At 43.5% G+C, this 15,068-nt stretch overlaps 1 protein-coding gene across 3 annotated transcripts in view; it reads right to left on the bottom strand.

Annotated features, from left to right (window-relative positions):
- The window catches only part of LOC126248831 (sulfate transporter-like), a 531,455-nt gene that overhangs the window by 250,228 nt on the left and 266,159 nt on the right, over positions 1–15,068 (bottom strand). The window contains exon 1 of one of the 3 annotated variants that reach the window (XM_049950244.1): positions 7,643–8,049. The exons of the other annotated variants lie outside the window; for them this stretch is intronic. Coding sequence (XP_049806201.1) covers positions 7,643–7,707 — 65 coding nt within the window. The 5' untranslated portion in view covers positions 7,708–8,049. Of the gene's footprint in view, positions 1–7,642; positions 8,050–15,068 lie in introns of those variants that run through there. 3 annotated transcript variants of the gene reach the window in all.

The raw sequence follows: 15,068 nt of genomic DNA, 5'->3' as shown, positions 1-15,068 counted from the left end.
TGGGCACAAGAGAAATTATGGGACGGTGACATATTTTTTGCACGCGTTCTATTTAGCGACGAAGCGTCATTCACCAACAGCGGTAACGTAAACCGGCATAATATGCACTACTGGGCAACGGAAAATCCACGATGGCTGCGACAAGTGGAACATCAGCGACCTTGGCGGGTTAATGTATGGTGCGGCATTATGGGAGGAAGGATAACTGGCCTCCATTTTATCAAATGGTTCAAATGGCTCTGAGCACTATGGGACTTAACTTCGAAGGTCATCAGTCCCCTAGAACTTAGAACTACTTAAACCTAACTAACCTAAGGACACCACACACATCCATGCCCGAGGCCGAATTCGAACCTGCGACCGTAGCCGTCGCGCGGTTCCAGACTGTAGCGCCTAGAACAGCTCGGCTACCCTGGCCGGCTCCATTTTATCGATGGAAATCTAAATGGTGCAATGTATGCTTATTTCCTACGTAATGTTCTACCGATGTTACTACAAGATGTTTCACTGCATGACAGATTGGCGATGTACTTCCAACATGATGGATGTCCGGCAGATAGCTCGCGTGCGGTTGAATAGCATATTTCATGACAGGTGGATTGGTCGTCGAAGCACCATACCACGGCCCGCACGCACCATGCCACGGCTCGCACGTTCACCGGATCTTACGTCACCGAATTTCTTTCTGTGGGGAACGTTGAAGGATATTTGCTATCGTAATCCACCGACAACGCCTGACAACATGCGTCAGCGCATTGTCAATGCATGTGCGAACATTACAGAAGGCGAACTACTCGCTGTTGAGAGGAATGTCGTTACACGTATTGTCAAATGCATTGAGGTTGACGAACATGATTTTGAGCATTTATTGCATTAATGTGGTATTTACAGGTAATCACCCTGTAACGGCATGCGTTCTCAGAAATGGTAAGTTCCAAAAGGTACATGTATCACATTGGAACAACCGAAATAAAATGTTCAAACGTACCTACGTTCGGTATTTTAATTTTAAAAAACCTACCTGTTACCAACTGTTCGTCTAAAATTGTGAACGAATATGTTTGTGACTATTACAGCGCCATCATCAGGGAATGGCAATTCAATCTCAGTGTAGACAAGTGTAATGTGCTGCGAATACACAGAAAGAAAGATCCCTTATCATTTAGCTACAATATAGCTGGTCAGCAACTGGAAGCAGTTAATTCCATAAATTATTTTGGGTTACGCATTAGGAGTGATTTAAAATGGAATGATCATATAAAGTTGATCGTCGGTAAAGCAGATGCCAGACTGAGATTCATTGGAAGAATCCTAAGGAAATGCAATCCGAAAACAAAGGAAGTAGGTTACAGTACGCTTGTTCGCCCACTGCTTGAATACTGCTCAGCAGTGTGGGATCCGCACCAGGTAGGGTTGATAGAAGAGATAGAGAAGATCCAATGGAGAGTAGCACGCTTCGTTACAGGATCATTTAGTAATCGCGAAAGCGTTACGGAGATGATAGGTAAACTCCAGTGGAAGACTGCAGGAGAGACGCTCAGTAGCTCGGTACGGACTTTTGTTGAAGTTTCGAGGACATACCTTCACCGAGGAGTCAAGCAGTATACTGCTCCCTCCTACTTATATCTCGCGGAGAGACCATGTGGATAAAATCAGAGAGATTAGAGCCCACACAGAGGCATACCGACAATCCTCCTTTCCACGAACAATACGAGACTGGAATAGAAGGGAGAACCGATAGAGGTATTCAAGGTACCCTCCGCCACACACCGTCAGGTGGGTTGCGGAGTATGGATGTAGATGTAGATCTATCACAAAGCGAAAAAAGTGGTCCAACTAAAACATTCACATTTCTTTACGTACTACACGAATATGTAATAAAAATGGGGGTTCCTATTCAAAAAAACGCAGTTGATATCCGTTTGACCTATGGCAGCGCCATCTAGCGGGCCAACCACAGCGCCATCCGGTTTCCCCCTTCAAGCTTGACAAGTTTCGTCCTTTGTAGTTTTTTCGTTTGACGCTTATTTCGTGAGATATTTGGCCCGGTCACGATCAGTGGACCACCCTGTATATTCCGCCAGCTACCTCGTGTGTCGCGGAAGGTACTGTGTGTTTCAATGTCACTTCTCCGCTTCCCCGATCCAGTCGCGAATGGTGTGTGGGAAGAATGTTCGCTGTTAAGTCTCTGTGTGAGGTCGAATCTCTCTACTTTAGAGATCTTTTAGTAAGACATGTATAGAAGGAAGCTATATATTGGTTTAGTCTTCTAGGAACGTGTGCTCTCGGAATTTTAAGAATAACAGCGTGATTCACAACGCCTCTGTGGCAGCGTTTGACACATAGTGGATGAACATGTCTGCGACGCTTTCGCACTTACTAAATGAGCCTGTGAGGAAACGTTCAGCTGTTCTTCGGATCTTTTCTATGGTAGAGTAAATGTACCAAAGAGTACGCAGTCCCAAAGAGTGCGCAGCTTGTGTTCCTTACAGTTGAGAAAACTGATCAGTTCATCACTGACGTAGTTGTGTTCTGAGTGCTATCAGAAACACATCGTATAAGTTGTGTGAAGAAATCCTGCTTCCGAAGTGAAACGGGTAAGTAGTTCTTGTACTCTGTTGCGTAAGTTATACACAAAATACACGAGCAGTAGCCTTTAATTATCGATTGCATTTTGAAAGGCTGGCTTGCCGTCTGTCATAATGCATCCACATGTTTTGCAAATGTGGCGTGTGCTGACATCTGTTTACTTCTTTTGGAATCATTGTTTCTGTACGAAAGAGCGCGCATATAATGTCCCCGAAGAGTGCATGCGTTCTCTTTAGGGCATAATTACAGATTTCTACATTAAGTACGAAAATCGGCCAGGAAGCTCATCTAAACTGAATAGCTGCTAAATGAGGCCAGATAACGAATTGAAAATAGAGAAGGCAAACAAAGGCTGCCGCTCCTCTTGGTACGAAGGAGTCTGCTTTAAGGAAAAGACTGAAGGCTGTGAGTAGAGAGCATAGATTTTGGCGTTGCCAGAGGACTGGATCTAGTGCATTAAGTGTGGGAGATGGTGGCATGAACAGTGATCTTCAATTGACGGGTGATATTGCGTTCATTTGTGACATTAGCTAAACGCGCACTCTTTGGGCATGTTTTGCGTGCTCTTGAGCGCAGGTGAACGAAAGAGTGTGCATTTCCCGTTTTGTTTTGTAGTTTTGAAAAGTTCAGTAAATGTATTACCTCTCTGATGCTGTAGTTTTCTGAACATGTAGATTTTGTGTTAATAAATATAGACCTAAAATGATTTTGTTTTCCTACTGATAATAACCCAGATATTTAAGATTATTCCTTAACTGCACACTCTTAGGTATGTTACTCCTATCTGGTAAAGGTCCAAGACTCACGAGCAATGGTCATGTTTCGGTCGAAAGAGCATTTTGATAGTTGCTTCCTTCGTCGATGGACTATACTTCTCGAGTAAGAAATAACACGAGAACGTGTCCTTCCTCCGATTAATGCGTAATATGTAACATTTGTTTTTGGCGAAGGTCAACTCTCAATTCCCGTATCAAATATCAATCTCCTGCAAGTCTTCCTGCATCTTGCATCAATTTTTCTAGAGCTGTGACTTTTCTGTATAGAACAGCACCACTTCGAAAAACCTGAGAGAGCTTCTGACGTTATATGAGAGGTCATTTATACATATTATGAGCAGTAGTGGTCCTATAAAACTCACTTGGGCAGACGACCGAAGTTAGTTTTACGTCTGGAGATCTCATTGACATGCTAGGAATCCTCCAGTCCAGTCATAAAGCTGGTTTGATGTTACGTACGCTCGTAAATTGATCACTAGGCGACAGTGTGGAACTGTATCGATGGCGTTGCGTCAGTCAAATAACATGCCATCTGGTCACCGGTATCAACTGCCTTCTGGATGTCGTGAACGAACAGAGCGAGATGAAAATGTTTTGTTTATTTATAGACGCAATCACATCCTTATGACACAGTCATAACCGGTTTCAGCCATACAATGCCTATCTTCAGATTCTAAAACAATACAAAAGAAACTTTATATTAAAACCTAAAATTAAGTGCAATATTTAACCAGGCTTATTTGTAATCTAACTGAATATATGCTTATTAGATTACTAATAAGACTGGTTAAATATTGCACTTATTACTTTTAGGTTTTATTATAAATTTCCTTTTATATTGTTTTAGAACCTGAAGACGGTCATTGTATGGCCGAAACCGGTCATGACTGTGTCATAAGAATGTAACTGCGTCTATAAATAAACAAAATATTTTTAAAAATTAATCAATCACTCGCTCCATGGACACAATGTCGTTTTTTGCAAGAGTGAGATGATTCTGACACGATCGTTGTTTGCAACATCCGTGTTGATAGCTACAGAGGAAAAATGCTGGAACATAAAACGTGTTCCATAATTCTACAACAAACTGACGTCAGCGAAGTATGTCTATAGTTATATGTATCGTATCGACTACCCTTCTTGGAAATGAGAATGACGTTAGCATTTTTCCAATATCTGGGAATATTTAGTTCGTCCAGTCACCTACAGTACACTGCTGCTAGAAGAAGACAAAGTTCTTTCGTATATTTTATGTAAAATGATATAGGTGCCCGATCATGTCCGTTGAGCGACTTTATTTTCTATGCTACGGTCACTGATATCAAAATCAGTCATTCTTGAATACGTACGACAGCTAAAAATTAAAACCGCAGTACGATATTCCCCGGAAAACAATTCCGCTTCCCACGCCCGGGTTCCCGGGTTCGATTCCCGGCGGGGTCAGGGATTTTCTCTGCCTCGTGATGACGGGGTGTTGTGTGCTGTCCTTAGGTTAGTTAGGTTACTTAAAGTTCTAAGTTGTAGGGGACTGATGACCATAGATGTTAAGTCCCATAGTGCTCAGAGCCATTTGAACCATTTTTTTTTTTTTGGAACAATTCCGCAGAAAGATATTTATTTTTTTGCCAGTTTTTCTATCATCCTCCCGTTGCATCAAGGTCTCTACTAGAAAATTCCGTTTTGCGGTTTCCATCGGTACGCATCCTTGCTGCTCCTGCATGCTTTCTAATGATCTCACGTATATATTCCTCTTTATACATAATTATGTTTTTTTTTTCATTACATGTACGTTTCTCGCGAAATGAAGAGGGCAGCTGGCAAGTGGCAGGAATTGAGGGCTGAAAAAACTCAACCTTAGGGTTAATGACCAGTGCAAGAACACAGACGACTTTCAGATTTTCGTTGTGGCTGTGAGTTTCTACTGATATTGTTATAAAAAAATTATTTGTTTAATCAGATTGCAGAACTGGATCACATGTACCGGCACGACAAGAATAACGTGAAAATTAAGTTTTTAAAGCATGAAAATTAATTAAAACCTCTGAAATCCATAGAGAATGCTAAATAATTAGTGCAACACAGGCATTTCTACAATCAACAAGATGAAGCTCAACATCACAACAGAAACAAAAACAACTTTCCCGCCTAATTTACTACACTGACACCACGCTAACATTTAGTTCGAGCCGGCCGGAGTGACCGAGCGGTTCTAGGCGCTACAGTCTGGAGCAGCGCGATCGCTACGGTCGCAGGTTCGAATCCTGCCTCGGGCATGGATGTGTGTGTTTTCCTTAGGTTAGTTAGGTTTAAGTAGTTCTAAGTTCTAGGCAGTGTGCGATTTGCAGGGGGGGATGGGGGGGATTCCCCCCCCCCCCCCGCCCCTCTGCATCAGACCATCCCCTCCTCTTGTTTTAGTTTATGCATCCCAACCTGGGATGTTTATTTCCCACACACTGGAGTAAAACTTTACATATAATTTAAATTTGTGGAGCCGAACACTGAAAGTTTTTAGTAAGTCTTACTATTAGTACTATTAATATGTTTCAGCTTTCTAACATCAGAATAAGTACAGCTTTTCACAAATGTGTCTCTACGTTTTGAATTCCTCTCGTATACCTGTATGCAGATGATTTTGTAAATAAGCTTTACCTATAATGTACTTTTCAAGATATAACAAGGGATGGTTTTTCTGATAGTGCATACGCGTGAATAGTGAGTTTCGGCATTAACATCTATTTATAAATAACTGTTTGAACATGCGTAACGCCACGGTACAAGCTAGTAACATATATAATTCTACTAACCCCCTAAGACATCCCCCCCCCACTGGTAAAAGCACAAATCGCTCCCTGCCTAGGGGACTGATGACCTCAGCAGTTAAGTCCCATAGTGCTCAGAACCATTTGCACCATTTAGTTCGAAGTTGTACACATAAAATGTTCACATCTGTACCTGTTATCCCGGCCCGCATCTCGTGGTCGTGCGGTAGCGTTCTCGCTTCCCACGCCCGGGTTCCCGGGTTCGATTCCCGGCGGGATCAGGGATTTTCTCTGCCTCGTGATGGCTGGGTGTTGTGTGATGTCCTTAGGTTAGTTAGGTTTAAGTAGTTCTAAGTTCTAGGGGACTGATGACCATAGATGTTAAGTCCCATAGTGCTCAGAGCCATTTGCACCATTTGAACCTGTTATCCGGTAAATAGTTCACTGATACCAGCTTACATATTTCGTAAATATTACACCGACACAAAACACCGCAGAAACTTAATGTGCAATTTATTCACGGTTTACTTGCGTTCAGAGTCCTATAGTATTTCAGGAAGAACTTGTTTCGCCGGTACTGTTATTAAGATTACTGGCTTTACGAAGGCCATTGCAGCTATTGTGCTATCGTCAAATAACACCTGTTACATAATATAGGTGCTTAAGAAATCACTTTCAGCGATACAATCCGTTCTCAAAAATCATTTGTAAAAGGCAAATCACTCTTTATAAATTTTCACCGCACTTCTCTCAGCGTAAAGGCGTCGATTGATTTTCATTCCTGTAAAAGGATTTCGTTTTCGTGTCAATCACATTTACATATTCATGTCATGTGTCTAAAAAGACAGAGTTTACAGTGCAGTATTGACATGAACTCCGTAGAAATTATCTTACTAACTAATGTGTTTTATTATGCTGAGTGGATTCATGTTCATATACTTGGTTGAAATAGTGTTAACGTTTTTAGTGAAGTGCTGCGTCCGTTTATATAGGTATTATGGTATAGTGTTTTCTTACGCACCTGACATGAATATATAAATATGATAGGCACGGAGGACGATTTCTTCTTAACATAGATGAATCTGCATTGATTTAATTTGTAGGACAGAAATTTTTGTCCTTTTTAAACTGATTTTTGAGAAAAGAATACTCCTAATTAATAATAACAATAATAATAATAATAATAATAATTTGTTAAAGTCGTAACTTCAGAATACCAGATTTGCCGAATAGCCGAAATCGCGACAGTAAATAAATATTCTTAAAACAGTCCAGGTGGTACACGGAACCTCTCATTTCAAAATTTAGTGCACATTCTTCAGGAAGTTTAATTTTATGAATTCACTACTCTGAGTATGGGTGATAGCGGATTTTGGACACACTTTTGGACTCGTACTACGTAAATGATACACTCGCTAAGTTAGTTAAATTTGTTTTCTGTACGGGGATAAGAAACACCGCTGTGTATCACAGAGCGGCAGAACAGTGCAATGATAAAATAAACGCTGCAGTACTTACTAATCTCGGATGGAACAGTAATTGCAGGGGCGCTCGCAATGAGAAATGATGGCTCGTTTCTCCATGTTGAGGGAGACGTTGTTACATCGGCAGCCGCGCTACGAATGAGTTCTCCAGGCGCCCTGCCACACAAAGTTCGCTGATTGTCATTCAAGTGAAACAGAGTTTCTCTTGGCACGCGAGAGATTGCCTTCACGCTAAAACGAACGAAACCTCGCGGGTCACCGAACTGATTTTACACTTTTGCGTAACACGGTGGTGGCGTGAAGTGAAAAAACGCCCTTATAAATTAGCGCGGTTGTGCCCCCGTTATTCACGAGTGCGTGCTCTAACCTTAACCATAAATAAGTAATTGGCAACAGACGCCCTCGTTGTGGTTTCGGACTTGTCGAGCGCTGCGCTCCGGAACTGGGGCTGTCGAATGTCCCTCCACAACGACTGCAGTGTTAAATACAGTTCTCGTCCGCTATCAGCGCCGTTTTATTTGTGACCAGTTATCAGCTGGACAAGTGAGGGCGAGAGGCGCAGTCATTCGTCTTCTACTCAAGGAAACTCGTCAGGACATAGTATCCTTCAAAGCCAACACTGTTGCGTAAGTTTACTCACCTGAGAGAGCAGATCACATCCCAAATGTTAAAACTGCATCATCAGTAAATATCGAAATTTTAAGGAGTATAGTAGCAAGAACACACGATTAAGCCTACATGTGACTTGGGATATACATGGGGAACCTCCCCATCGCACCCCCCTCAGATTTAGTTATAAGTTGGCACAGTGGATAGGCCTTGAAAACCTGAACACAGATCAATCGAGAAAACAGGAAGAAGTTGTGTGGAACTATGAAAAAAATAAGCAAAATATACAAACTGAGTAGTCCTTGCGCAAGATAGGCAACATCAACGGCAGTGTGAGGTCAGGAGCGCTTGGTCCCGTGGTTAGCGTGAGCAGTTGCGGACCGAGAGGTCCTTGGTTCAAGTCTTCCCTCGAGTGGCGAGTTTAATTTTTTTGTTTTCAGACAATTATTATCTGTTCGTCCGATGCGAGGTAACTGCGCCGTAGTATGGGGACGCTACACCTAAACAACATATTTCTGTCATGTGACGCACATGCCGTCACCAGTGTCGTATAAAATATATCAGACGTGTTTTCCTGTGGAGGAATCGGTTGACCTACGACTTTGCGATCAAATGTTTTCGGTTCCCATTGGAGAGGTACGTCCTTTCGTCTACTAATTGCACGGTTTTGCAGTGCGGTCGCAATACACAGACACTAAACTTATTACAGTGAACAGAGACGTCAATGAACCAACGGACAGATCATAACTTTGTGAAAATAAAAAAAAGTAAAATTTTTACTCAAGCGAAGGTTTGAACCAAGGCCGTCTCGTTCCGCAGCTGCTCACGCTAACCACATTGCCTCTATTGCGCATAAACTACTCAGTTTGTATATTTTGCTTATTTTTTTCATAGTTCCATACAACTTCTTCCTATTTTCTCGATTGATCTGTGTTCAGTTTTTCAAGGCCTGTCCACTGTGCCAACTTATAACTAAATCTGAGGGGGGTGCGATGGGGAGGTTCCCTTGTTAGTACACACAATTTATATATAGGACAAGACGGCCCAATGATCCCTTCAGTGCAGATGCCCAACAAGCTAGAACTGTTATGGAAATCATCGAACTGCTGCGAGTAATGAGGGTAGTGTGCAGGGGCACTAGGTCAGGGATGGTGTCCGGATGGCTGAGACGGTCAAGCCGATTTTTCGCGAGAAACGGAAAATCCTGGTCCGAGGAGTCTCGGTCCAGTACAAATTTTCAACTTTCCCCAAAGCAACTAATGACTTATTTCAAAAAATGGCTCTGAGCACTATGGGACTTAACATCTATGGTCATCAGTCCCCTAGAACTTAGAACTACTTAAACCTAACTAACCTAAGGACAGCACACAACACCCAGCCATCACGAGGCAGAGAAAATCTCTGACCCCGCCGGGCATCGAACCCGGGAACCCGGGCGTGGGAAGCGAGAACGCTACCGTACGACCACGAGATGCGGGAAATGACTTATTTCCTTTGGATCATTATTACACAGAGCTGCAACAATGGCTCTAACCCGGCTGGCCATCGAGTTGAACTGAGCTTTGATGACAGATAGGTTTACGTCATTCCAAGTTGCTGGAACTCTATGCCACAGTCCATCAACCCTAGTGGCTGGGAGTGGCAGCGTGCCAGTCCCTCGACAACTCTCGACGAGATATTTTCATTTGGTTACACGTGGACGTTGTCCTAGCCAGGACAACAGTCGAAGAACCTCTTCGGTGAGGTAGGTCAGGGCACTAGGGCAACATGCTGTGTTGCGTTATCTTGTTAGAAGATAACGTCATGGAGACCTCTACTGGCACAGACACCAGACTGAACACGGCAGAAACTTAACGTCTACTGTCCAAACTACCGACTATATGAACCAGAGGTGATCTTATTGAGTACCAAATGACACCCCATGCCATCAAGCCAACTGCTAGGCATGTATGACAGTGACGAATGCTATCTAGCAATTTTATTTTCTTATCAGAGCCTCCACGCGCGCTAAGTCCATTGTGATGCTACAGGCAGAAACAAAACACATCTGAAAAGACAACATGGTGTCACTCATGTGTGTAGTACTGTCGTTGGCCGAACCTCTATCTCCCTCCAGCCGCGTCAAGCGACGCTGCAAAAATGTCGCTGCGCCGACAGTCAGAATTCATCCGGACATCATGGCACAGCTCGTTTGGGTTCTCATCTTGCTGCAAACAGGGCCATTTTCAGACTCGAGATACGTGTACGAGCCTACACGGTCGAGCGAACAATATGTCTGTTCTTTCGTGGGCTAGCCAGAGATCACGCATAGCCCTCCTGCACCTCTCGATTCCATACTCGCATAACAGTCGTGAGATCTCTAACAGCGTGGAATTTATATCACGGAACTACGAGGGTTGGAACTTAAATAGTGGCAACTATTTATTCACAACCGATACAAAAGAGTTACATGTTTGCACCTGTTACTGTCCTTCAAAGTAGTCACCAGCGTTGTGTAGATCCCGTTGCCAGCGATGTCGAGGGCGTAGTATACCGTTAACAGAGCCTGTTCTGTTGATGGTGCGAATGGAGCGGTCTACTGCCTGCAGAGTCTGTGGAACAGTTCTGAAGCTAATGCCACTAAGTGGTTCCTTCATCTTCAGAATCAAATCAAGGTCACAAGGACTCAAGTCCGTGGAGTGTGGTGGATGGTACAGTACTTCCCAGTCCCATAGACCGAACAGAGCAGCCACAGCTTGCGCTGTATGCGCCCGCGCATTGTCGTGCAAAATGATGGGTGGGATGCGCAGAAAGTGTCGCCGCTTCTTTCGCAAAGCTGGTCGCAGCTTATGTACCAAAAATGAACAGTAATACTGTTCATTGACGGTCTGCCGTGGAGGAACGTAATGCGTTAGGATAATACCATCACAGTCGTACACGAGAATCATCATAACTTTAGACCGCTACAGTCGCACTAGCAACAGAACAGGCTCTGCTAACGGTATACTAGGCCTTCCACATCGCTGGCAATGAGTTCTACATAACGCTGGTGACTACTGTGAAGGACAGTAACAGGTGCGAACATGTAACTGTTTTGTACCGGTTGTGAATAAATAGTTGCCACTATTTAAGTTCCAACCCTCGTATCAACTGCAATCTCGACAGGCTACAATTCTGACACTGTCGAATTCAGACACCTGTCGACAGCGGTTTCCATCTCTTAAAGGAGCATAAAACCATCGTCTCACAGATATTCAACATTCAAATGCGATTTCTTATCATTCCTTGTATACAGAATGTAGATGGCGTTGCTCTACCCAATTTGTACGGCTCCGCTGAAATTCCATTCCATTCGTTTGGATATCTAAGCACGCCAATTTTAAGTTTGTTGCATGCCGTTTTCTAAGATGCTGCAGTTTTAATATGCAGCAGTTTATTAGCCCGAACTGGAAGGAAATCAGTGCGTACCTGATCACACTGTAATGAGTCCACTAACATAAACATTTCCCCAACCTTTAGTCCACTCCAGTGTCGACTAGTGTTTTAGGGCGCACAACAGCGAGGTTATCAGCGCCCGCTCTCCAGTGTGTGAGATGTGCAATAAGTTCTATCCCACAGATACTTTCGAATACAACTCAGACCACAAACTCGTACCCCACCTCACAGTCCCAGTGCGTTCAGTTAATAATTCGGACTTACAAGCAACTCTCTGTTCACTAATCACTGCAGAAGATATAATCCGCCTCCTCATGAACGCCCTCCAAACCTTGACACCTCCGGCATTCATATCTTCAGTTCTTTCACTGCCAACAGTAATTTTTATCATTTTCTTCACCTGGGGTACCACAGCCGTATATTTGTTGAAATACATTGTGAATTTTCCATCTCGGCTGTTGCTTACACGGATTCACCTTACTGAAACTCATACAGTTTCAGCGTTACACGCTATTTTCAACTGCTGTGTGTGTCAATATGTAGTAATATTTTCCGATTATGTAACAGAGGTCTTAGCAGTTCTGAAAGCGAGCACATAACGTGCAAGTGTCAAATTCCAGAAGAAAATATCTACTGAATGCAATAACAGTCATCTTCGAAACTATTACCACGTTAACAGTCATTGTATGTCCACGCTTTCGTTGTTCTGTCCGCTCTGGAAGCAGACACAGAGACAGCAAAGATACCATAACTTTCAACTTATGATTTTGATCTTAATGTCTACGCTAACCACACAGAAACAACGTCAAACCCTATGATCAGTATCTACAGACTACAAAATTAATAACTATGGTATAAATTTTGTACAAAAACGGACATAATAATTACTATATTTTTGAAACAAGGTGTTCTGTTTACTTTCATTATTTTATGTATTCTAACTAAACTTGTACCCTCGACTGAAGAGCGGAAACAACTGCTGCCAGCCTGACCTCAAAGGGGAAAGAAATTACAATAAATGGAGGGAAAAGGGAACTTGGGAGCTGTAAGAGCAATAGTATCGCCTGATATGGAAAATATACGAAGTAGCACAGTCTGTCTGTCTGCGATAAGTTTTTGTCTCACTAGGAGCATATAGTTAAAAGTAAGCGGAGACAGAACAGAACAATGACAACGTTTTCTTAGTTTCTATAATATTTTCCGGATGTAGTTTGTAGTGACAGACTAATCTGTAGAGCAATCCAATGTCCAATTTGGGTTTCGAAGTAACCATTTCCTTGAAACTTCCTGGCAGATCAAAACTGTGTGCCGGACCGAGACTCGAACTCGGCACCTTTGCCTTTCGTGGCAGGTTCTCTACCAACTGAGCTATCCAAGGACAACTCACAATCCGTCCTCACCGCTCTACAGTGCCCCGTCTCCTACCTTCCAAACTTCACAGAAGCTCTCCTGCCAAACTTGCAGAACTAGGACTCCTGGAAGAAAGGATATTGCGGAGACATGGCTTTGGCACAGCCTGGGGAATGTTTCCAGAATGAAATTTTCACTATGCAGCGGAGGGTGCGCTGATATGAAACTTCCTGGCAGATTAAAACTGTGTGCCGGACCGAGACTCGAACTCGGGATCTTTGCCTTTCGTGGGTACGTGCTCTACCAACTGAGCTACCCCACAAATATCCTTTCGACCAGGAGTGCTAGTTCTAAAAGTTTCGCAGGAGAGTTTCTGTGAAGTCTGGAAGTCAGGAGACGAGGCACTGGTGGAAGTAGAGCTGTGAGGACGGGTTGTGAGTCGTGCTTGGGTAGCTCAGGTGGTAGAACACTACCCCGCGAAAGGCAAAGGTCCCGAGTACGAGTCTCGGTCCGGCACACAGTTATAATCTGTCAGGAAGTTTCATATCAGCACACACTCCGCTGCAGAGTGAAAATTTCATTCTGGGAACAATTTCCTGGTGGGTTGGTGAAGTCGACAATTGTGAAAACGAAATATTGGTTATGGGGCAGACAGACTAGTAGTAGACCTTGGTCTAAATTAAGTTGAAAGGTGGCAGTTTTTTTGAGAGTTGGTAATGTCAAAATATTTAATGTAACGAGAAGAATTACCTTTTTCTTGTTATAGTGCGTATTTTACAAACTTTGTTATTATGACTCTACTTCAATCTCATAACGCTAAGTAAGGAAAGTACACAGGGTGTCCCAGGAGGAATGGTCAATACTGATAGTTATTCTAGGAACGATCATTCGAAGCAAAAATGCATAATTTAGAGCGACGAGCATTGTTTCATCTTCGATACTGTGAAACAAATCTCTTCCATTGACTGCTCCTTGCTTTTCATATTTTGGTAGGAGGTAGTATGTAACAAAACAAGAAAAATGTCCAGTGAATATGGGCTCTAAAACGCATATCTTACGAGTTGTGAGCACTTGTTCAGTAGAAGATGTGTGTTTCAGGGTAGATGAAAAAGTGCTCTTAGACCTTAAGGTATGCATTTCAGAGCCCATGTTTACTAGACCTGTTTTCTTCGAATGATCGTCGACCTTTTCTCTGGGGACACCCTGTATAAGCGGAGATGAAACGAATGGAGAGTCATTCTAGTGACGATGCGGGTCACAAATGGGGCAGATCCTTATGGACCAACACCTGGGAACGAGCATCTCGGAAACCGCGGGGCTGGTCTACTGTTCGCGCTCTACCGTCGTGGCAAACTACGGAAAGAGACTGAAGGACGGTGGAAGCACAAGCAGGGACAAAGTGTTGGAAGTCCACTCCTCATCGCAGAACGTGGAGATCGGAGGTTTGTCCACCCTATAAAACAGGAAGGGCTGCATCTGTGGCAGATCTGACAACAGGGTTCACTGCTGGTGTAGACACATTGTTGAGCACGGAGCTCCGCACCAGATGAGTCCTACGTGTTCCCATGGGGACCCAACAACATGGTCAGTTACAAGTACAGTGGGAGCGAGATCATCGACATTGCACCGTGGATCAATGGAAACGTATCACCTGGTCGGATGAATAACGACTCTTGTTACACCAAGCCGACGATCGTTTCCGGATACGACGGGATCCAGGAGCACGGCTGCTCGAAAGATGCACTGCACCATGGACGCAAGCTGGTGGGAGGAACATACGCCTGGGCTTTCGTGGGACCTATAGTAGTAATCGAAGGTACCATGACAGCTGTGGACAATAGAAACATTGATGCCGACCAACCAAATCCCTTCACGCTTGATGTCTTCCCCTACAGCGATGGCATCTTCCGTCGGAATATCTCACAAGGGGAGGCCGCCAATTATGAAATTCAGATTCGATTCATACTGCGCATAATAAAAGCTTATGGCCAGAGGTGTAATGTGGCAAAGCACCAAGATGCACTTCTCAGCCGTTGTCGAGAAAATCGACAGTTAAAAGAAACCGTTGCGGTGAAATACTCTCTACG

Source organism: Schistocerca nitens, chromosome 3 (genome assembly GCF_023898315.1).
Source record: "Schistocerca nitens isolate TAMUIC-IGC-003100 chromosome 3, iqSchNite1.1, whole genome shotgun sequence".
NCBI lineage: Eukaryota > Metazoa > Arthropoda > Insecta > Orthoptera > Acrididae > Schistocerca > Schistocerca nitens.
Note: the sequence above shows the minus strand (reverse complement) of the source record. Positions and strands in the feature narration are given on the sequence as shown.